At 43.4% G+C, this 24,895-nt stretch overlaps 1 protein-coding gene and 2 long non-coding RNA genes across 13 annotated transcripts in view; 2 read left to right on the top strand and 1 right to left on the bottom strand.

Moving 5' to 3' along the window:
- The window catches only part of gramd1bb (GRAM domain containing 1Bb), a 50,123-nt gene that overhangs the window by 5,636 nt on the left and 19,592 nt on the right, over window positions 1-24,895 (top strand). For 7 of the 11 annotated variants that reach the window (XM_019864903.1, XM_019864906.1, XM_019864907.1 and 4 more), the window contains exons 3-4: window positions 976-1,002; window positions 23,630-23,840. In XM_019864903.1, coding sequence (XP_019720462.1) covers window positions 976-1,002; window positions 23,630-23,840 — 238 coding nt within the window. Of the gene's footprint in view, window positions 1-975; window positions 1,003-4,879; window positions 4,999-7,347; window positions 7,392-12,051; window positions 12,567-18,393; window positions 19,166-19,441; window positions 19,627-23,629; window positions 23,841-24,895 lie in introns of those variants that run through there. The other 4 variants (XM_019864913.1, XM_019864914.1, XM_019864915.1 and 1 more) reach the window with 4 other exon arrangements.
- LOC109512863 (uncharacterized) lies at window positions 1,014-1,533 on the top strand. The gene is made up of 2 exons (XR_002167608.1): window positions 1,014-1,396; window positions 1,490-1,533. It is a non-coding gene; the product is annotated as an uncharacterized LOC109512863 (long non-coding RNA).
- Window positions 4,719-8,983, bottom strand: LOC109512862 (uncharacterized). The gene is made up of 2 exons (XR_002167607.1): window positions 8,847-8,983; window positions 4,719-4,886 (listed from the first exon to the last, which is right to left on the bottom strand). It is a non-coding gene; the product is annotated as an uncharacterized LOC109512862 (long non-coding RNA).

The following is a 24,895-nucleotide window of genomic DNA, read 5'->3' as shown; positions in this document are numbered from 1 at the left end:
ACGAACAGTTTTAAATAACAGTCAGTGTTTGTACACAACTGTCAGGGTTCTGATCAATGCAAAAAGTATGCCAAAAAAGCCTACTAAAACATCCAAACTTTAAATGGCGGCACATGCGCAGCGACTCCCATTTTACAGTGTCGACACAGCTCACCACACCTCCACTTATTCTTTCCGTGCACCGCTCCACACGCTTCTTTCTCGGAGTCTCCCCCTCCTACGCGCTGTTCTAGCGCGGTCTCTACTTGCATGAACTCGGAGCTTTACCCATGGGATGGCTGGCTGCTTTCCTCTCTCCTAGCGAGGGGCTTTTGCAGCTGCTTGCAGGGCGAGTGGCGTTCTGTGGCCGGCTTTAGAGGGCACGGAATGTCATGTCTCCTCTGCAGGTAAAAACAGCTACATGTCTGAACCGCTACCTTGTTCCGGACTCTGCCTCCTCCATCCTTGTCAGTCTCACTGCACTCTTGTGACTTTTTATCGCGTCGCTCCGTCGAGCTGTGTGGCTGCGGTCAGTTTGCCGAATGCTCTATGTGCAGATGTATTTTCCGGTGTAGTAGCAGCAAGCCGCCATCTAATTAGTACTGCAGCTGCGGCGATATCAGCCACGCTGTCTGGTTTGCTGTGATTGTCAGGAATGCGCTTGTGCAGTTCCTTCCTTATAACGGCATGTATTAGCTTATATAATAACACAATGTGACTTTGCAAAAAAACGTAATATGACTCATGGGCAAAGATGACGCAGATTGTGAGGTTCAGTGAGACGTTACCGTGTCATTATACGGAAAGATGCTTATATAACTGCTGTTAAAGACCCGATTTGCATGTGAACGTAGGGTTGAAACATACATACAATTTACAATTCATCAACACACTTCAGTTAGCCGCTTTCCGTTCGATGGTTTGTGATAAACGAATGAGAGAACCGCTAATTGAAAGTTCTGAACTCCTGTTTTTCTCCCATTTGTCTGTTTGCAGGTCTGACAGTGCAGCCGACAAAATCAGGTGAGTGCGCATCGTGACCCACAAAAACAGATGATGTTGTTGGTCTTATACTGCCGCGGGGCGAAGTGGGGTTGCCTTTGCCGTTGTCACCCCCGTTCGGCCCAAACCGACCCTCCCATCCCATGTGTGACACACATTGTCGGCTTTGTGTGTGACAAGCGGTGTGTCTAAATGTGCTTTGCCTGTGGACTCAATGTAGTTGCAAGCTATGGAATGCCATTGTTGGTTTTGATTGCTGGAACAACACAAACAAGAGGTGGGGTGGGGGGTTTGCGGGGGTGCTGTGGCTACAGTAACACAGAGATGTCAGTGTGGTAAGCAGCGTAGTCGTGTGAGCTCACCCGCTGATTTCGCCAGAGGTATTCCTGAGATGGGGTTGAAGCTGAAAAGGTAGGTCAAGACGTGATGAAGAATTTTATGGTTGTCCCGGTTTTGTTTTAAAAAAAAAATGGCGGATTCTATGGTCTGGTAAAATTAACCTTTATAGGTCAAGACGTGATGAAGAATTTTATGGTTGTCCTGGTTTTGTTTTAAAAAAAAATGGTGGATTCTATGGCCTGGTAAAATTAACCTTTCGTCAATGTATTGCAATGCTTTGGTGCACTCTGCTGGTCAAGTGCTATTACGATAGCATCTATTTATGTGAATGGCGTTCATGTGTGCATCCTTGATGATAAATCAGGGGAAGCGAGTTGACATTTTGTACTTGGGATGCCAGTGTGTTTGCGCCTGTCCGTGTTGTTATTGCATTTGCCGGTCAGTCATGCAAAAATGGGTACAGATAGAGCTCGGAAGCCACAAGGTGTCTCTATACTGTACTTCACTGCACGTCATGGAAAGGGTTTTCCATGCTTACATCCAACTGACATGTATGCTTTTTTACATGGAAAGTACTACTAATACTCCTCCTAGACATCTGAGTGTTCTGAACCCCCGTTTCCACGTCGGTGTGCTATGGAGCAGCTCAACAAACTAAGTGAGACTGAAACAAGAGCGCCTCTTCTCGTCGCTGCCTGGTAGTGCGGGGCCTCTGTCACTTCAAGGCTCCTTTAGTCTGCAATCCTTCAACGTAATCTAATTTTGAAAAATGATTTAAGTGATTTAATTTGGCCATTCCTACTCGACTGTCAGGATATTTATTGTTGTGTTTGTAGATAGGCATGTTGTAGAGAGATGTAGCTGTCTATTTATGGAAATGATAGAACTATACAGCTGTGCCTTGGGCCGTGGCTTGTGAATATGAAGGAAAGCCGAATTGTTCAGGTTTGACCCGAGACCGGAATCAGCTGGTTGAAGTTGGACAGATCCAGCTGTAAAACAAGCATTGAAATTGTTGAATTCAGTTAACGTTGACCGATCAGTACATTCAGCAAAGCATGAACACATGAATGCCTCATCGGCATCTTGCTAGCTCCACTGTGGTTTGTAAAACAAAAATTTCACTCGGCAGAAGGAACAAGCACTTTCATGACATCTCTTCTGCATTATTTTGAAATAACCCTGAGATTGTTAAGCCATTTCCCAACGTAGGAGCGCACGAAAAATGATCCGAATGGAGTCGCAAATCCAGTATGCTGGTGATATATAAACTCCTATTTATATGGTTATGTTTTGACCTCACAAGAATCTCTTGTTTTGTCAAATGCAGAGTGCATTTTAATGACCATAGTTCTGTAAAATCATATTTTCCCTTTCCAAAATGAATGTATCTACAACTATGAAGTAAATTGAGTTGAGATTTTCCTCTCATTTGTTGTCTGCATTCGTTATGACCTCACTGCAGGTACTTGAGGTCTAAGTGGTACACGTAAAGATTGATCACGTTATTACAGCAACATAATTTCTAAATAATGCATGTTCAAGTGGCTGGCTGATGCCGGGAAACTTCGAGCTTGCATTCACTCCACCGAATTTATGCATCCAGTGGACAGTGTTTCTACTAGTTTGAATGTGTGCAAATGCTCCTGAGTAAAAGTGTCAACTGCAATTGTGTTCATGTTCGATTTGCAGATTTTGATCAAAAGATATGTTCTGCATTTCTGTTTTTTTAGTCTTTTGAGGTCATGTCCTCGGTGCTCTTCCGCTGTCTCGACTGCAGTATGATCGATCTATGTCCGAGGTTTAAAGGATGTTTGCTTCTCCTGACGCAGCTCAGCGTAATCGGATCTTTCGAGTGTGGAGGCTCATAGAAACGCATCCCCCTGTCGGGGTCACGGATAAGCTGGCAGTAAGCAATAAAATCAATCAATCAATCAAACTAGTCTTATGACTTAACCTTTCAAAAGTAAATTGTTTTCAGACTATTTGATTTGGGGAAAAAAAGGCACCACGAGTGCAGATGCAAGGATGAGTTTTAGTGGCGTGTTCTGGTAACAACCCAGGCTAAACATCGCATGTAAATATATAAAACTTGTCTCTTCTTCCGGTTGTATTGCAATTGGCTGGCAACCGGTTCAGGGTGTCCCCCGCCTACTGCCTGAAGACAGCTGGGATAGGCTCCAGCACACCCGGCGACCGTTGTGAGGATAAAGCGGATCAGAAAATGGATGGATGGATGTGATATGAGTGAAACTCATTTTGGCGATGAAGGCGAGCTTTACTTCGCGTCGTTGTTCTCGTGCCTCGCTACCCGTCTTGTGGTCCGGCTGGTATGAACATTTCATGATGAAAAAAAAATCAGTTTTGATATATTTTGGGGCACAACAGGAAAACATTGAATTATTAGACTTCAGTTTCGTTCAGTCTTTGGTGTGTGTGTGCAGGACAACTTTTATTTGGATGATGTATAACATTTAGAGTGTTTTTAATGCTTTGTGAGAGCTCATCAGGGGCCAAATATCTGTATATCCAGCTGGATAAAGAATCAGTGAAATTTCAAAGAGGCCAGGTGTGTGGCACTGTGGTGTTTGTGTTTTGTACTTGAGGTGTTTAATACGTTTTAGTTACCAGTCAGTCATGTTACACCACCGCAAACTATGACCACATTCATAATCATAGATTGTTCAATGAATACGTCTTTTCACAGTGTCAAGCAAAAAAAAAAATTCATTCAGCTGTTATGATGCCAAGAAACATCTGCTGTGTTTTATCGGAAATGTTTGGATCGTCCTCGGTGAGCTCCGTGCACTTGCTCAGCGGGTCCAGCTGTAGCTGCACACAAGCTCAGCTTGATGTTCTGACTATGATGTAAGAACACAGCTTGGTAAAATTGGGTAACCATCCTCAACTGGGGTAGTTATGTCTGAAAATGATTCATTTGGTGATGCGGTCGCAGCCTAGTTTCATCTACTTTGCTGCCCATTGATGGCAAAGGGTGGAAGAGGAAGGCACCGAATCAGAATCCGAGGGGGGAGAGAATGGAGCGTGATGAAGCCGGGAGAGGATGAAAGGAGGTGAAGGACCACCCTTTTCGAGCACAGCCATTCTCTGAGAGCCTACCAAAGGGGCCTTCCCACACACACACCATCGGCAGCCAGCCAATCAGAGCACTCGCATCCTTGAGCCATCCTCCCTCGTGCGACTGCTCATCCATGCCTCAGCGGCTCACATTTGAACTGATGACTTTGGAAACGAGGCTGTGCACTGCCTGAGCACTAAACCGGCTATTTCTTTTTTTTTTTTTTTACCTCTTATGTCGGATGTTTATTTTTGACTACATTAATGACACTTTTAAAACAGCAGCCATTTTTTGTTTGTTTGGTTGGGGGACGGGGGGGTTCGGATGTGTTTGTGCTGAGATAGAATCATTCTTGCTCTCTGGACATCCTCTGGCTTTAGAAGAAACAGATGAATCACTTCTGCATCCTTGGGTCTTGTTGTCCAGTGCCAGCTGATATTTGCTTGTGGAGGCAGCGAGGGGCTCTAATGAGGCTTGGTGATGTTTTCTGGACAAATGACAACAAAAAAAGAACAGAATTGATGTGATTGAAGTGAGGCCATGAGAGCGAGAAGAGAGGCCAGGATGGTGTCCACCTGCTCACCATGTACAAAAAGAAGGTCAGGTTGAATTTTTGTTGTTTTGGTGCATCAGTAACCCTGTTTGGATGAGTTTATCAAGAGTTTCTTGAATCATATTTCAAATGGGGCATGATGTTAAATTGCGTGCGTGTTGGCCAAGAAGCAACATGGCGATTTTTTTTCTCCACTGACAAAATTAGACCAACGTGATTACCCCTGAGATTTGCTTTGTATAACAAAAGTGAAAAACTAGTAAAATCGATTGGCCTCAATTGTTTACGCCCAATGCTGGTTTCTGACGAGGAGTGACTTCCATTCGTGCCAGTTTTATCGATACAAACAAAATGGTCTCCAATTTTCTATCACAAAGAACTACTTTTCCAGTAGAAAATTGGTACCTAACCCTAACCCTACTTATTTCTAGTAAATTGCTTCTTTTATGTAATTGTATAGCTCTCAAATGTACATTGCCCTCCATAATTATTGGCGCTCCTTAAGATGTTATTCGCGTGTAATAAAGTCATTTTTGTTTTTCAAAGAATATAGCACCAAATTTAGAAGAAGGAAAAAGAAAGAAAAAATAATCAAGTCCAATCTAAAATTCAAGTGCAATTTTTCAGTGGGGGGATCCCAAATTAAGATTTTTTTTTTTTTTTTTTTTTTTTTACATCAAGTCATGTGTGCCGCAAATATTGATGTCAGTATGTCGCACTTCCCACTTTTGCCAAGAAAACAGCAGCTAATCTTTTCCTCTAATGTTTCACAAGATGGGAGGATACAGAAAGAGGGCTCTTCAACCATTCCTTTTTACACAATCTCCGGTAATCATCCAGCAACCAGGGTCCTCTCCTCTGCACTCTCCTGTTTAGCTCCCTCAACAGGTTTTCAGTGGGGTTGAGGTCTGCGGACTGTGATGGCCAATAGGAGGAGCTTGATTCTGTGTCTGGTGAACCATTTCTCCAATTTTCAGTATGAGCTTCTGCAATATTTTTTTTTAACTATCTTAACCAGGGGTGCCAATAATCATGAAGGTCTACTGTCGGCTGCATTGATTTTTCTTCGTGACCCAGTGTCAGTTTGAGCTAAAGTACAGTATGTCATCATCTTCTTGTTGCAGTTCGTGCCTGCCGCATTCAATGATCCACGCATGACATCAGTGGTGTCTCAAATGTGCATTATGAATTTGCAGACCATGTGTGCATTCATGGCTGAGTCATCTCAAGGCCTTGAGTGACTCACTATGTAGTTCACATTGTTTGCAAATTTATCAGTAAATGTGGATTATTCCACCAATCTTTGTGTCTTCCGCACTCTCGGGACACATGATGCATTTGTTCCACCACATGTGCGTTGTACAAAAGGTACACGTTGGTGCCATTCTTCATTGCTGACATGATTCCTGTCCCCTTTCATCACTAGCTTTTACATAGCTCGCCTCCACCTTGTAATTGTGACATAGTTTGGACAGTGAAAAATATCCTTTCTCCAGGTCTTGTTTACGTAACAACACACCACTTCTAGTATTTCGCATCTTAAGCTTCACGATGGCAAGCGTAAAATCCACTAACGATATTGACGTATCAGTGACTGCGTCATCAAATGTCATGGTCAAGTGTTCAGGATCAGTTGTGGGCCTGCGATCGCTGTGATTCATGATTCACGTGGGCGCCGATTATTGAGACGAGGGGCCGTGTTACTTTGTACTCTACATGTGATTACACACACACACAAATGCATGTCATTGTGTGTGTGTGAGGACTTACTCAGAGATGACGGAAAATGTGGGTCTTGTTCCTCTGGCAACATCACTGAATATGTGGTGTGATTCAGAGAACACAATATCTGAATGTGATTCGAAGAAGGATGTTACAATATGACAAGGTAGGAGTATTTTAATGGAGCAATTTTCTATCCCCAGCTGTCCTAATGCTATACAGCAGGGGTGTCAAACTGATTTTTGTCGCGGGCCACTTTGGAGTTGCGTCTTCCTTCAGAGGGCCGACAGTGAAACCACAAAAATGTTGTCTCATCGCATGATTACTTGTACGCACCAAATTTAATGTATTACTAGTTTTGAAATCAGTCAACTACAATAGTCAATTATTGTTCGAGTTTAAACAGGGAAACAAAATTCTTGCAAAATCTCATCATTTATTATACATGACATTTTGGTACAGATTTTAGCAAGGATCATGCAAGTTGACGCACCTGATTTTCTTTCGGAGGGCCACATCAAATGACGTGGCGGGCCGGATCTGGCCCCCGGGCCTTGACTTTGACACCTGTGCTATACAGTCTCCAGATTAACACTAGCTTTTCATTTTGTTGATACCAAAATTGATAACATACCAAGGCCTCTCACTTACTTTTCTGTACCCTCACTGATAGGCCAAGCACAAGAAGTGGAAGAAACTGATATGGAAACATCAAAGGTAGGATATAACGATATACCCCACACATTAAGCAGTAAAGCAAATATATTGTACTTGAGACATTTATCACTCTTGTATATGCTCAGTTTCATTGCTGAAAAAATGATTTATGGTTATGGCACGTAGGACTATACTTTACACTAGCCCAGGAGGAAGCACTACAATTGAATTTAACATCCGAAAAGATCTTTTTACATCCATGCCCTGAACTTTCTGTGGTGCTGAGGTTTCACTGTTGCCAAGGTTCTCTCCAGGAGGGCCAGACGATTGCAGCGTTTTGATTCTGTGCTTTACATGGCTGAGTTCTAAATGGTGTAGTTGTGCCACGGTGGCACACAGGCTCCCTCTCGTGGTACACAAAAAAATCTTTGCCTGGACACAGCTCAGTTGTCTTAAACTTTGAAGATCAACATTTATTTACATGGCTGAGTTCTAAATGGTGTAGTTGTGCCATGGTGGCACACAGGCTCCCTCTCGTGGTACACAAAAGAATCTTTGCCTGGACACAGCTCAGTTAGTTGTCTTAAACTTTGAAGATCAACATTTAATCTTAAAAATTTTATTGAGCTTCATCAATTTGATAGTTGTCCTCCGCCCCCCCAAAAAAATTTGGGGGGCACAAAGGCACTTCCCACACAGAGTCGTCGCAATATATTTTTTGAAAAAAAATGCCAAAATATATTTGTATTACTGTCCGGATGAAAATCCCATTGACTGTTGATGATCAGTTAGTGTGCTTAATATCAGGACAGCATTAAACTCTCTGCCCATCCGAGAACATGCAACATTTGCAATTAGGTCAAATTAATTATTGCAGTCTTTTTCAATAGTGGAAGCAATAGGGTTGATGAAGTTTTGCATTCAGGGCGATGAACAAGCTGATACCTTTTGTGTCACTTTTCTGAACAGTGTCGTCGTGAATTGGATTAGCTCAAGGTCATGATGTGATGACTCATGTGCTGCTTACCAGCTTGAGCTGCAGGTAAAAACTGGAAAGAGTGGCAATAGCGTTGCGTGGCTCAGTGTAGGCAGCCAGTCAACACACCCACACAATCTTATACATTGAGTCAGGGTTCTTCACTTCATTTGCATATATTTACACTGAGCCTTTTTATACGTGTAAAACACATCTTAACTGATAAAATATGTGTAGTACTCTGTCTATATTTTAGGTTGCAGAGAAGTCAAATGTATTGGTACTCATACGGGTCAAGGATGAACTGAATGGTGTTTGGATCCCCCAAACGGAGACACAAACAAAATCCGTAACAAAAATATTAATTTACTGAAAAAGCGTACCGACAGGAATCGCTGGTCACAAGGAGCCAGGAAAAACAATGCATAAACAAAAAGCGCTTGGAAAAGCCAAGGTAATGGTAAAGCCGAGAACATAAACGAAATGACAAGAGACCAAAACAAGAGCAAGATCAAAGCCAAAATAATATCAATACTTACAAACAAGGTACGAGAAAGCAAAAACGACCATGATGTAATAGAGAGGTCTTGAAAACAACACTTGAGCATGAGCATCCAACAAAGTCAATAATCCGACAGAGACACGGGCACTTGGCAGTCTTTAAAAACTTGGCTAACCTAATCGCCAAAATTGGCAGCAGGTGTGCACGCTGGAGGGAAGGCCCTCCTCTGCTACATGCTGGAGACACACAAGAACCGAATCATGACAGGTACCACCTTTATACAAACGAAAATTGTGAGCAAAAAATATATATTTATATATATATAGCTAACAAAGACGTGCATTGTCATGCTACAGGTATTTAATCTCCATTTTTGGACTATTCTGTCAACATCTCCATTATGTTGCTCGAAATAATCCTGATAATCCCAATGTTCACCTCCTCTCTTCTCCTCCCACGTTTCTCTTTGTGTTATAATTACGATGAGTGTGCGATGGGGGTTTATTGAGAACCTATTTTCATCCTGTTTGCTGCTGCTGCTGCTGCTGAACCAGGGAAAGGCCCGTTTTAAAATGGGAGCTTTAATGTTCGTGCTTTGTTCTTTTATTCATGCAATCTCGTGGCACTCACACATCAGGCTTCTGCATCTGACTTTAGCATTTATATGGAGCTGGGCCTAATCATGAAGTGTTGTTATTTGACTTTCTGTCGTGCTTCCTCATCAGTTATCATGCCATCGTGTGTTACGTATCCACGATTTGGCCATGTGACTACCAGCAATGAATCTTGCGATGGTGTCCAATCTTTCATTTTTCATTCCTTTTTTGGCTTCCAATGGAAAATAAACAGTGTGGGCCAGATGAGGATTGAAGATGTTCCGAGACTAGTGCAGAATATTCATGTTTATATGAACGGATTCATTGAAATAGGGAAGGCAACATTTCAGGCTTCAATTCTTACGTTTGTGCCCTGTGGCTGACTGGCGACCAAGCCAATGTGCAGTTTTCCTTTTGCTGGCATTTACTGCAGCTCTCTGCTTTGCTAAACAGGATAAGCAATACAGAAAGTTCACGAATGCAATTCATACCTTTGTTTGGAATGTATGTTTCAACAAAACGGGTGGTACAAATGGTTAGCGCAGCTGCCTCACAGTTCTGAGGTTTTGAGAATCAGCGGTACGGAAAACGAAAGGAGGAAACGGGTTCAACAAAATGTCATTGTAAATTAGCCAACAGGGGGCAGAAAATACACTGACTTGACAATTTGACTTTTCTCGAGAGGAGCTGTCCATTCAGCACCACTCTCTCCTCCATGCTGAACACAAAACTCGCGTCACGTGCAACATGCGTGACAAATTGACAACGAATACAAACGCGTTTTTTGGCCTCCTATTTCTGACATCGACAACAATGCCTTAGAGCACAGGTGTCAAACTCCGGCCCTCGAGGGCCTTTTTTCCGGCATGTTTTCCATCATGCCCTTTTGCAACACACCTGATTCAAATGATCAGCTCATTAGAAAGCTCTGCAGAAGCCTGATATGGATCAAGAAGCCAGATATGGATCCCGTTAGTTTGATTCAGGTGTGTTGCAAAAGGGGAGAGATGGACTTTGACACGTGTGCCTTAGAGGAAGATGGCATTTTAATATATGCGCTCCCTTCATGAATTAGTAACGTCACCAAATGCACCTTGGGTGGATGTATTTTTTATTTTTTTTTTTGTGCTTGGCTCGCACACCACGGCGGGGTGGACACCAGATGGACTCTGTGTGAGACGACTTACTCTGCTCTTGCTGAAAGCTCTCGCTGCGTCACCCTGCCATCTTGTCCTCCTTTTTCCTCACTTTCTTCTCCCTGCTCCCTCTCCGCTGACTAACAATAGAATGTGGCCTCGTGTCTGCTGTGATCTGATGTGGCCCGGAGAGTCGCTCACTCTCTCCTGCCTCTTAGCTTGACTCGGAAAACTAGATCATAATCGTATTGTACTAATTAGGCATTTGCCACGTAAATCCTCTTCATTGATCGTGTTGTACGTTCGATCCAAATCAAACAAAACTAAATACGTACATCTTATTAGTTCTTATTTGGGAACATGAGCAAGGCAGTTCAGAAAGTGGAGACCCTAAGTACTCAAGGGCAAGGGGTGTTTCTGAACTTCAGCTTGTTGAGCAGGATAATGCTCTCTGAGTCCATGCTAACCAGCAGGCTGCAGCCATCTTCATCCCAATCGCCACTTTCTTAGCCTAGCAAACACGTTGAGACTGAATCAACAGCACCCTCTGCTAGTTGTTGCCACATAATGCACTCCATTTTGTCTGCATTGCTTTGGCCTTGTGATTTGCTGGCATCCAGTGCAGGGTGCATAATGTCTCTCTCCGGGTCAGCGGGATCGGCACTAGCTCACCCACGGCCCCCCATATTGTCAAATCGTATCGAAAATGGATGGATGGATATAATGCGACATTTAACTTTAAATTTCAAGTATGAGAAATCCACCACTGGAAGACCATCGGTCGCAATATCACTTCATGCTAAATAGTTGAGATAGTCCCTCATAGAGACTTCCCCTTTATTTCACTGCGCACTCGCAAGTTAGCATTGATGCATTAGCAGCTAATGATGAGTAATTTGCTTGCTGTCTCGAAAGTGGCTCCATCATCCGTGGCGGTCTTTGTGTTTTGTTTTTTTTCTCTCTCTCTCTTACTATCTTTTTTTTTGTTTTGTTTTAAATGACAGTATCGCTTAAGGTTTGTGGGTCATTGCCCTCTGGCTCCTCTGACCTGCAGATTAAACAAGTACTGCTTCATTTGGCAGTGCAACTTTGATGCCGGAAAGGTTAATCCCTTACAAATATAGCTTCGTAAACACGACGCTATAGCTACTGATTAGCATACAGATGGAGTGATCAAGACCAATATATCCTTTTTAGTTTGAATCAAAAATGCACTGATTTTGATATTCTGGAAGGGATCCCATTAGGAGATTAACACTATCGACTGACACTGGGCGAGGCTGGAGACCGGTACAAAAGAGAAGAATTGCAGCCGGTCCCGCTCTTAATACCCTTCTCATACTCAGCACGGAGGATGGATTGGCCAACGGCTACAATCAGCGCTGCCGTCCTGCACTCAGGGTCAGCCGGGCTTATCTTGCAAAGAAGCGAAAGGGAGCCATCTAGGGAAGTGGACAGAGACAGAACAGGAAGGAGTGTTAGGGGAGGGGGAGGGGAGCTATCCTGCGCCTGCTCACTGTGAGCACAGCAAGTGCAATTTTCATCCGCAGAGGCAGTGGCTGAGGGAGCAATGGGGGAGAATTTCAGCCAGCAAACTGGGACTGCTATTAGTCAGAGACTCGGACATTAGAAGGATCGACCGCGTTTGCTTTTCTGTGCAATTCCTCACTCTCCCACTTCATGCGGTAGAGTGCATCGGGAACGTCGCACTGCTGGGTCACCTGCTTCTCTTCAGGGGAAAGTAAAAAAAAAAAAAAAAGAATGTGAATTTTTGGCACAAGTGCACAGCACTGCGGCACAGAATGTGACAGGAAGCGAGGCAAATCCTTGTGGATTTCGGTTGCCCCAAAAACATCTGTCCTGCCGGCAGACTGTCGCTTTGCTTTCCTTGCGTGCATGGGAGGTAAGGATCGTGGAGGCTGTCGATCAGCATGCAGCGGCGTCAACGGGCGGCCCGGTGCCCACAACACGCTATGGACATTAGACACACCTCGTTGTACTGATGAAAAGCTTCAAGCTCGCCTGGTAAGGTGAAAAATGAAAAGCAGAGCGTGTCACTCGGAGTGTTTTTACTCGTGTGCTCGTTGCAACTGTACACGTTGAGAAGCGGTCGTGATTGCAAAAGGGCAGTACAGACGGAGTCTAGACTCCGGTGCTGGTTTAAAGGGTTAACAGATGTGATGCGGTGTCGTGCGAGACCGATTGGACCGCAATGCATGCCATACGCTTTACAATTGGGTGTTAGAGCCGACGTGCATCCAGTGTGGACTTGTGTGCTTATGGTCAGGCTGTGACAGCGGTGACCTCGCTCCGCTCCCCCTGGCGGCTTCAATTTGAGCGCAGAGCAGCTGAGGAGAGATGCTCACGTGGCTGAAAAAAGAAAATAAAATAATAAGGGGGGGGGGCAGGCACGTGCTCCCCGTCATCCCTCACACGGGGGCACGGCTCCGCGTCCAGGTGGCTCACTTTCCGCCTTTGCTCGCCGCGTGCAATCCCTCTCTTCTAGCTGCCCTCCTTTCTTTCATCGTCCCCTCCCCTTGTTTGTTTACGCTCCTCCTCCTCTTCTTTGCGTGGTATTTTTAGACAAATTACAGAGCGCCGCAGGAGGGAGCAGAAAAGTGAGATGGAGAGCAGTTTTTGGCAACGTGTGTCCCGCTTGCTTCTTTGGTGCCCACTCGGGACTTGATGAGCTTAATGAGAATGATTGTGTGGTGTCAGCAAGCTGAAATTGATTTGTGTGCTTCAGGCATCCATTCTACACAAGCACTGTTCGGCTTTAGTCTATCATGCCTTAATCACTCTGATAGGCACGAGTTGAAGCACCATCTGTTAGCATCCCCTTGACTTTTGTGCATGGAGAGCGACCTGTCTGGCGGCCACACTGTTGTGTAACCTCATGTACTGTATGTGCAAAGGCTCGGAGGTTGGACTGAATCCTGCTTTGTGCCATCCTCACTCTCGGACACGAATGCAAACATCCCTTAACCTTTTTAGTGCCGATGGTAGATTGACACCTGGAAATCGAAATTGTCCACAAAAGTCAGTAAGAGTGGGAAGTGCATCTAAAGATGCGGTCATTTTTTGATGAGTTGGCAACAACTCATCATTTCTGTTATTTCAATGGATCTACTCGAGAGAATACACACTTGGAAATAATCAGGTCTTTCGCAATGTCCAGCAACATGATTTCGTAATGCTCGCAATGTCAGCAAAAGATTACATTGATATTTTAATGTTGACGTCATTGTATTTCATAGTTTTCACTGTGAATTTTGACCAGCGTGAAGCTGATCAGACGGTTCAGTGAAATGACACAATTGTTGGTTCATTAAAACAAAGTCACGAGTAAAAGTAGTGTGTCTCTTTGTCAAAAGCAATCGAATGCTAAATGGGTGTTTAAAACATGACATAACTTAATCAAACACATTTTCACAAGTGCACATCGTATTAATTCAAAATCATCACATAGGAGCGCAAATGCACATACTTGCTCAACGATATTGATGTTTTGGCCTTTCCGCACTGCTTGGTTTCTTGGTGCGGGGCAGCACGCATGGACGACAGTGTCCCGGTGCAAGCTTGTCCATATTTGGAATTGCCCAAATTTAGAAGTTCTTGCGGCAGTGTACTAAGAAGTAAAAGGAAAGTGTTTCCCGCTGGCTAGTTTGTTGTCTGTTAGCACTCCGAAATCACTCCACCGGCCCGTCTCCTATTGGATGCAACTTCTGACATCACCACGCCACTCCTTAACTGAACCTTTTTTTCTCAAATTGAATTGGTTGGTTTTATGATGAATGCATGTTTGAAACTAAGGTGCCCTATATTCACTTGATGTCAGCGTGGGTGTTGCTTCAAAATATAGGTCATTTTAAACATAACACAGTGCTTTCCTGAATGCCCGTGAGAGCGCTTTGATTATGATGAGCACTGCTCTTGAAGGTGCAGTCAACCACGATGGCCTGTTGACCTCCAGGTCATCCTGTCAGTCGATGCTTTATCTGCGCATTCCTTGTTAGCACATTAGAATCATGTTGCCTCAGTTCGAAGGGGGAGAAGGAATTTGAGTCAACCAATGTACCTTGTACGTGTATTCTGTATTTGTCCTTCTTGAACCCTTAAATCGGATGAAGTTTAAAACCCAGGCAATGTCATGTACCGGACAGATCGGTGGTGCGTACTCATCTGTTATTTTTTTTGTTGTTGTTTTGTTTTTTTTGAAAGATAGCAAAAATCAAGTTGAGAGAAGGACGTCATCAAAGTGTTTATCTGTGAGAGCGAACGATTGCTGTGGTTTTGGCAGAGCCTCAACTTTGATATTTGCAGTGGATATGACATTTGCTGTGACTTCAGTCTACACACACACACACACACACACACACACACACACACGTACAGACTTAATGCTATGCAGCCAAAATAGCAGCAGCTGTAGCAAAGCTCAGCAACAGAAGGCCAAAGCAAAACTCGGGGGCTTATACGTTTCACGTGGTAGTGGGGCCCAGCTTCAGTCCAGTTCCTTGAATATCGACACTGGATTAGAAAAAAAAAAATCAATAAATTGTTTTGTTTATTTTATGCAGGATTCATTTATTTTTGTTTGTTTCTCTGACGCTGCTGTAATACGACAGCTTGGAGAATGCGCAAGTGGTCATCATGCTATGGAAAGTCGCCATGTAAAATGAATTGTCAAGTCATGACCCTGAGGACAATAAATTCGGAATTCCACCGTCACTATGCCTGAGTGAGATTCAAACCACCATCAAGCATGGCATAACGCAAGAAAAATGTCAGCAAATGACACTAAAATCCAGCGTGTAGCTCAGAAGACCTTTGTTCAGAGTATCAAATAATTACCTCCACTAATGTGTGTTTTTCATCTGCGTTTTATGGCCCATGTTAAAGATGGACGAGCCTCAGGAAAATAAAAACACACCGAAGCAGAGAAAGATCATCCTCGACTGATTACCTGAAAAATCATATGATGCATGTCATCAGTTTTCAAGACCCGCGATCGAATTTACGCGTGAAGTCAATTTCTTCTTCAGAAGTTGCACTTTTTTTTTCCAGATACCACACACTGTCCATATGTGTGCACTTGCGAGTGCTGTCATCAAGAAAAACATGAAAAAAATCATTTGGAAACATCCCCTGACGTACACAGAGGCTTCAGATCATCACAAGGAAACCAGAAACATCCTCAGGCATGTTTTCTCCAGACGCTCTCTTTGATCTATTTTCAACTCATTTCTCATTGTAGCCCGCGCACCTCTGAAGCTCGCCAGTACTCAAAATATTGGCAAGGGAAAAAAAGTCCCCTCATGTATGGACTGATTAAGTTCCCTCTATGAGATACACAGTTGGAAGATACTCGCAACAACAACACCAACAAAAAAGCACAATCAATGAAATCCCAATCGCGGCTGTTAGAATTGGGATGCTTGTAACCAGACTGGGCCACTGCGGACTTCCAGTTTGCCTTTGTGGTCAGCAAAAGAGTACAACTAAATGTCTTTTTTTTCCTTCCTGGCTGCCACTGTTCATCTTTTACTGACTCCCTCTTATTATTATTTTTTTTACTTCTCTATCTCTACCATGCTGACTCTCCTCTCATTTATTTTCCCCTATTTTTGACATCTGAGGGGACATGATGGATGACGGCCACATTTTCAATGTTGTATTTATGAATGCAGACTCCGGGAAAGACAGAGGGGTGTTGGGTCAGCGCCTCATGATGGAAGAGGTAGTTCGAAATTAGCAGAGAGGAAGCACCGGCATGCTGTATGCACATCCATCATTGGGGTGGTATTGGAATGTAGTAACGATGACAATGACATTTCTTCCACGCCACGATGCCACATTTCGGTCAGTTTCTTGTCCTGCAAAAACTCTTGTCATCCAAAAGAGTTATTTAAGAATGTGATAATTTACTAACAATTGTGTTGACAACATTCTTGTCAGGTGTTCTTAAGACATATGCAAATAATGACCTGAACTGTCTTTGTATTTTTTTACAAATCCTCCCCTGCTTCAGTGTCACTCAGCCGTTTCAATCTGCACATGGCAGCGGCTGAGTCCCCTCTGGGTTTTAATCCATTCGCCAACTTCCTGTCCCCTCCTCTCCCCCTCTGACATCTTCAAGTCCTGCGATAACCTCTCCGGAGTGACTTTCACTCATGAATTCAAATCACCTTTTTCGTTTAAAACCAGGCTCAAAATCCGTCATTCTGTAAAACCGCAAGCCAGGATAAGAACTGAAACTTCATGATGAGGTGACACACTTGGCTTTGAATGGACAATTCCAACTGACAAATGTAATGAGTGATTGCACGGTTCTTATATGATCAAATTCATTGGAAAATAGTTCACGTTCGGGTTAGTATCAAGCTACAAAAAGTTTTTCGATGGCATGAACCCACCGACTGACTGGCCCACACGGCAAAGTGTACTTAAACTCTTTGCCACTACCTAATCAAGTGTGAAAGCAAATGCAGCATCATCCTCTCACCAAACACACACACACACACACACACACACACACACACTCTCTCTCTCTTCTATTTGGGAACATTTCAAGTGACGGAAAACATGAATGGCTTGACTGGCTGCCATGGTAACTGCACGGCCAAGGCGCAGTCAGACTTTTCCCAGTTAGCCGTGCGTCGGCCCTTCCGCGTTGCCAAGACAAGTTGCTAAAATGCACACCCTCCCTTTAATCTGATGCCATCTATAACTGTTTGTTGTTAACGCCAAGTGAATGTCACTTATAACACACCTCCCCATAGCGTGTTGTACTTTGTACAACAAAGTAGTCACAATGTTGTCTTTGAATTTGCATCAGTCCTGCAGTGACACAATCCAAAACTGCACCAGCACATAAGACAGGACAGATTTTCTGCCAAGATTGGTTTGGCAACAGAAAATGCCGTATGTGTCCGAGCATATTGTGGCAAGCGTCAGTTTCGGCAATCAGCAGCACACACTGACAAGAGGAAGAAGCCGTTAACCTGAACGGAAACAATAAGCCTCACTCGATAGCACCATTCACACTGGCAAAAAGTTTGTTTTTTGGTGGTGGGGGGTTGTGTTTCATTGTACTCATCAGTCAGTGCTTTCTTATGTTTCATATCTAACGGCGAAATGGGTTGTTCATGAATTGGATTTTGGATAGTGTTCTTGAAATATATACACAATTTTGCCGACTGATATAAGCTCAGCGATACAAAAATAGAACCTGCGACTGAACATCCAGGATATTGACAGGAACGCTCTGTTGCAGCAACGATTTGTGACCAACGTTTGATTCGTCATAATGCTTCATTACCAATCGATCTTTCTTGGAAACATGTCGTAACGCTGCATGATGGAACACGTTTTCTTTTTTTTTTGAGGGGGGGGAATTGGGGGGTCAGCGCTGCACAAATGCCTGAAAGGGCAATCAAACTACTGGGTGTGTGAGTTAGTGTTGCAATGGCACAGGGACATTCATTCGTTTTATTGGTTGGACTCGAGCAGGTTACAGAAACATTTGTTCATCCTTGCAGTTTCTGGCATCACCCTTTGATTTTATTTTTAATAAAATATCTGAGAACCTTTGAACAATTTTTGACCTTCTTTGAGGAAGTAAAAATGCCTGATTCCTTCCACCCATTAAATATAAATATTACAATCAATATGTACTGTATAATGGATTATAATGAAATATGAAAGTTGTAATGTTAATATTGAGAATAAATCCAGAGAGCGCCATCATTTAGCAGTTTATTGCCACAAAACTTTATCATGGGTTATTTTTTTTTTTTTTGGCCCATGCCTGACTACCCGCTTGATTTCCATACAGTTGAGTAAATGTGCTGTATTTCAGTGAGTGGCTGAAAGTGGATGGACTGCTGTCCATGATCATGGGCTTCTTGTAAATCCATCATTTTCAACGGAAAAAGTCGACTGGTCCATGCGGGTGCCACCTCAAAGCAAGAAGTGACCTCTCGTGAGATTTAGAGGGAGCTCAGAATGTAAAGTGACCTGAATGCCGGTGATGTCAGCTCCTCCATTCATGAAGCGCATGAATAATTGAGCGTGCAGTGCAGCGGGCTCGCTGTAGCAGCAGCCACAGGAAAAGGCGGAATGCAATAAGAGAGCAAAAGAGACATTGGCGTTCCGTGCAGCCGACCGTCGTATTTGACGGAGAGCAAAAAAATAAAAATAAATAAAATCACAAGAGCTTCATTTGGGCTCCTCGCCGATGCTGCAATCAAGCAGATGATCCAGCGGGTGGAGGAGCAAAGAAGAGGAAGAATGAGGACGAAACATGGCAGCTTGTTCGACGGAGCCTACCAGCCTCAATTCGACAAAGAAGAGCAGAGTAAAGGATAAAACGAAACAGGACGACCTCCAGTGCAGCTTTCCCCCCCCTCCCATTTTCCACTGCCGCCCTGTCTTCTTTCAGCGCGCTTTTTCGTCCATTTCTCCCGGCATGATCTGGCACCCATCCTCCCTCGTCTCCGTTATCCCTCTCTCTTTTCTCCCCTCCTCTCCTCCCGCTCCTCTTCTTGTGCCTCATTGCCGCCGCATGAATGAAGCCGCTCGCGAAGGGCTAAACTAGTGGCTCTCGACATGGCAACGACCAGGTTAGTGCTGGGAATCACCTGCCTCCACGTACAGCCTCGTAGATCCCCGACAGGCTCGATCAATATGTGCTATTTAGGATGGAGGGAAGCCTGCCCCTCAGACCCCCGGTGCGTCTGCTTTGGCAGCCGGCGCGAAGGGCGATGTAAGCTGGTTATTAGGAGATCAGAGCTGGCCGGGGAAGATCAGTGGCCCTAAGCCTGCTAAAGAAAATCTCCCTGCCTGCCTCGTCCATCTCACCTCCCTCCGCGCTCCTTTCCTTCCATTCTTGCGGAAAGACAAAAGGGGGTAGAGAGAAGGGCGCCGTCGGTGGCGGGATGATTCGCTGGGTGAACAACTCATTGCTGGGGCTCGTCTACGAGGACATGGTGGTGTTTGAGTGCGTCAGCGTGGCCGACGAGGGCTGTCGCTGCCTCGAGGGCTGTTACGGCGACGTGTTGAGGGATCGAGTCTTTCACCAGGGGTATGGCGAGCTGCGGTATAAGTGTGCTCTGCGTGGAAGGGTGGCGCATGATAGCTGTCGTTATGTAACGTGGACAGTCTGTGTGCTTGGCTTTGTAACGTGTTGCAGTCTAAAACGTGCATTATCTACTGTTATGCGGGATTTATTTGGCCATGTATGGGGCGTACGCGAATGCCCCTGAGCACACGCGTGCTTATGTTTACGTCTGCATGTGCACTTGGTGATGTTAAGCGTGGCGCCCCACATGGTCTTTTACAGCCGCAAGACAGGATGAAGGGACTTTTGCCAGATGGCTTTTTTTTTTTTTCCAGGGGTCAGCAAAACCATAAAAACAAGCAGGGGCCCCCCTTAGAAAGGCCCGGAACTCTGAGGGTATTGTGGAAGGGAACGTTTGGACCGATTGAGCCCATCGGATTTAAGAGCTTTAGAGCTTATTTAGCGGAAAGACTGGAACAAAGTGGTGCAAGTAGCATGCTTGTTTTACTTTTGCTTTTTTTTTTTTTTTTTTTTTGTCCTGTTTGGGATGAATGCGACATGCATTTGGTAATTGACACCTGAAAGTCCTTCAGTTGTCTGCCTGTGCAGTACATGGCATGCAGATGAGTTGAGCCTCTAATACATAACGAATGACATATATGAAGTGCTGTACCCATGTATGGCTGGACCGATGAATGGTTATTTTGCAGGTGTACCAAATGTTGTGGAGACTTAGCGTGTGTATGTTTTTCATGACTCTGTAAGACTAAATATTTGGTGGCATATATTAGTTGCGCAAAATATGCAATAATTTCACAAACAAGTGATCAAGGACGAAGTGGTCTGTCGCTTTCCTGCTCAGGCAACAGATCAGATGAGTATATTTAGTCACAAGCTGAATATCTAAACCTCTGTTGCTATAGTGATCTTCACAAGTTGAGATTTGTGTCAGTTGCATCGATGCGCGCACTGCTCCGAGCAATCGGGCTTTTTCATTGCTAAAGCGTTTGTCTACAGTCTTCCCTATCACTGCAGGGACATATAGACCTCAATGAATAAATGCAGCTCTTCACTGTGAGCAAGCACATTGCAGCACAGCTTCTGGCAAGCAGATATCATGGTTACACATTTGTTATTCATATTTTTAAAAAAAAACTGTTGCGCTACAAATGCATCTTCAAAACAGCAATTAATCAGCCTTATTTTAGACATGCACACAGTTTATGAACATGAAATTGAATGTGAACCAAACTATGCACTTGAAATCAAAACTGGGATTTTTGGCATTCGGTTTACACGGTTAGCAATTATGCATTTGTGGTTTCCGTGGTACAACCGGCTTCCTGAGGGCAGCTCTAACTACAATGTAGCTTGCAATGAAAACAGGTTTGATACGCCCCAATTAGTTAATTCACTGATGCGGAGGTCTATCATACCTGTGTCTTTGTGGTGCCTTAAAAAACAACCTTTCCGACTCACATACACACCAAAGAGCAATTTCGAGTATTGGCATTTTTTTTTTTAATTTCCACGACAATACTTTCAATTTTATGGACGCATTTCCTGAACATATGCTATGGTGTAGAATTGAACTGCACTGCATTATATTGAAGGGAAGTTCTACTATTCTTTTTACTTCATTTCTGTCTAGAGGAGGGACAAGGTGTACCTTTTGAAGTGCGTCTTATTAGCTGTGTGTTACACAATGCAAAAGTGCACCTCAGTAGAAGTGTCATGTTCTTCTCCAAATACACAACAATCAACAGATCCAAATGAGACTTTTTTTTCCTCTGAACCAGGTCAGTGTTCACTAATCGACGTTGCAACTATACAGTGAACAGACCACAGATCATTTACCGAATGGCAGAAAGGTTGATAATCATATCAATGGAGTTGCCGTGAACAGGCAAGCCTGCATTATCTCTCCTTGACTTGTCCAGAAGTGAAGCCTCTGTGACATCATTATTTTTTAATATCTGCCACAGAAGCTGCGCGCACTGCTCGCCACGATATACTGAATATGACGTCAGTAATGCATGGCGACGAGCAGTGAATCTATGCCTGGTTGTGCATCATGTCATGCCAAGTTACCCGACCTCGTGAGTTCATTGCTGGGTTCATCACTTGCTGAGGCCATTGTTTGCTGCAGTCCATGTGAGCATGTGCATATGCTCATCGGATACTTCATTGGGTGCACCTCGACAAACAGAAGCGAGCCAGTACTAGACCTCTATAAAAATGTCTGTATCTATTCAGGCATTAATGAACGTTATGACGGCTCTTGTTGGAAGGTATGGCCTTGTTTTAAAACGACATTTCTGGCAGAAAATGGAAATGCTCCTTATGAAAATGATGTAGTAACAAATAAATATATTTCAATACGGACAACACGGATTATTCAACCATGTGAAACCAAACCATCATCGATCGGAAATTTCTTTTTACGGTGATAATATCTTTATAATTGCAAGTGCCACTGATTTTTTTTCTGCATGAGAGGAACAAATATGAGAATACAAGATAGCTAATGCAGAGATGATCAGTTTGTTAGACAGTGGCACTTAGCCTGATTGCTATTCATGAGGGTATGAAAGCAAATCCCCAAGTAAAAGTCCACATGCGCCTCAGTTAGTGATAACAATCTATACGTCGTTAGCCTAAGTGGGACTACATGACACCTTGCTTTGCCTCAAAAAGGTGCATCCCTGGAAAATTGTGGTTCAATCATGTAAAGCCTTATATTTCAGTTAAGGATGGAATAATATTTACAAATTTACAAACCTGTTAGTACTGTAAGTGTGGCATATCTCTCCAAGACAATTTGACAATGATTTGGTTTGGTTCAAATCTATTCTTTTAAATCAAAAGGGCTATAACGATATCCAAACATCACAATACGGTATTACCACGTTATGAACCTCACGATACTATAATTATCATGATATTGTGGGTAAGTTGGCGAAACAGTGTTAAAAAAAAGCTCACGATGCTGTATAAAAAAAACATTATATTGTTTGTTTGTTTTTTAATTCTCACATTGAAACAAAAAGCCCCAATATGGTGCTGTGGTACATACAGCAGCGACAATGAAACAGGATTGGCTAGTCATTTTATTTTCAATTGGGCTATGTAGGTTCAGCTGATCACACTCATAACACTTAATGTTGAGGCACTTACTTGCTAATGGACGCACGCATTGTGAATCAATTCAGTTTGTGGAGGAACTCAAACGTGTTACGTTCCCCTTCATCTGGCAACGAGCGTCGTTCTAAAACATAGGTGGCCAAAACGTGCCTAATTCAAATTAAACTGCGTGAATAAACTAACCACCAGAGGGTGCTGGAATTGCTCAAATGGATAATAACCTGGCCTATTCAACATATTTGGTGCTTTGAATATCATGACCTGACAACGACAATATCGGGGCAATTTTAGTATCGGATATTGCCGTTGCCATTACATCTCTAACATTGGTGGCAGTAATGATCCTCAACTTTAACGTGGTACAGTATACTAAATAGGTTTTGCTGATGACTGTGTTGTTGTTGTTGCTGTTGTTAGTGGTGCTATTTTCCAGTATCAAGCCTGTAAATGTAAAGTCTTGAATTATGTAACTCTTCCAGGGAAGGAACCCCACTGATGTCGATAACTCAATAATTGTCCCGCCATGGTGATGAATGCTTTGGAGTCGTGGTTGTCTGTCTGCCACATCCGTTGCCGGCATAGAGAATTTTAATGTGCAGAACACGTGTTCCCACATGCAGATTGTGTGTATTTGAAACAATAATTGACCCAAAATTGTATCACATTGGTTTTGTTTTTACTTTTGATGAAGTTATTACATCTTTTTGAATTGATTCATAAAAAGAAAAGCGAAGAATAACTACTGTTGTATGATATACATTTTGTTCATACTTTATATCATTGATACCGCATACATTGGTCTCATTATTGTGATTGCTGTCCATGTATCCAGATTTATCTTTTCAATCTTTTTCTCATCCCTTCAAACCTATTTTCTTTTCAGCACTGCCAGTAACTCCAACAAGAGCACTCCTGCTTGCTCACCAGTCCTGCGCAAACGCTCACGCTCTCCCACACCACAGAGCCAGGAAGGTGACAACATGGTGGAGAAGGGCTCGGACCACTCCTCGGACAAGTCCCCCTCCACGCCCGAGCAAGTAGTTCAGAGGACCTATTCACTGCAGTCGGCACGCAGCGGGGGAAAGAACTCTAAAGTGAGTGACGCCGTTTGCTTTTTCTGACTGTTTCGTAATTTTTGGAGCCCTATCGCTGTAGTTTTGACAGTTGGAGAAATATCACAAACAATGTGCTCCACATTGTCATGTAAGCTATGATGTATACTTTCCATAAAAACTGAACAAAACAAATGGCTTCTAAAAATTTCCGCTCGTGAAACTGTACCCTTTTTTTTAGGTGTCTTCATTAAAAAATCGGAACACTTGAATTTCATTCATAAAAAAAAAAAAAAACGTTAAATCACATTTTTGCTTTTTGTTCTTGTCATTGTCTTGGTGATGTTTTGTAAACGTTAATTGGGCTCCGCCTGTGTAAAGGTCAACTGACTGGAGACAATTTGGAAAGACGCTCAATTGTCAAGCATCTCAGAGCAAAAGCCAGTTTATGAGGTCAAAGGAACTATGTGGTGAGCTCAGAGACAGGACTGAGGTGGAGTAAATTAGGGCAAGGCTTTCAAAAATCTTCTAAAAGCTGCATTTAATCCACCTAATAGCACAATGGAAATTTGAATAAGTCAATGGCAAGACTCTTCCATGAGATGCCCATCTGGCCAAGGTGACCAACAAAGGATTCAAAGTCTCTGTGAGACCCGATGGTACTCCTCCATAGGTATTGAGTGAAGTTGGTTGATCATTCCAGAAGGACAACCTGAACTGCAGGTGTACTGATCGAAGATGAATGTGAGTCGTGGCCAACACAATTTATAATTAGCGTTTTGGTGAAGTGTCTTGCCTTAGCTTTGGTTTTGCCGAGAAACCAGCTTTTACAAAGGGGAAATTGATTTTCGATTGTATTTGTCATGTACGCTAACGAACGCTAATGAAGCCATGTCATATTCATGGTCTCATTGTCTGTGTCCTCTTTAAATTCATTTACCGTCCTCTTTGTTCATTCATCCACTCACAGTGTGCAACCCCTCCCTCTGCGTTAGTGGCCACTTCATGTCACATGATAACCTGTGCCATCTGATGACAACAGTTCTGTTATCTTCAGCTGATTTTTTATTTTTTTTAACTTGGTATTAATTTATTTG

The sequence above is a fragment of the Hippocampus comes genome, unplaced genomic scaffold (assembly GCF_001891065.2).
Source record: "Hippocampus comes isolate QL1 unplaced genomic scaffold, H_comes_QL1_v1.1 scaffold276, whole genome shotgun sequence".
Taxonomy (NCBI): Eukaryota; Metazoa; Chordata; class Actinopteri; order Syngnathiformes; family Syngnathidae; genus Hippocampus; species Hippocampus comes.
The sequence above is the reverse complement of the archived record's forward strand: the minus strand, read 5'-3'. Positions and strand labels throughout refer to the sequence as shown.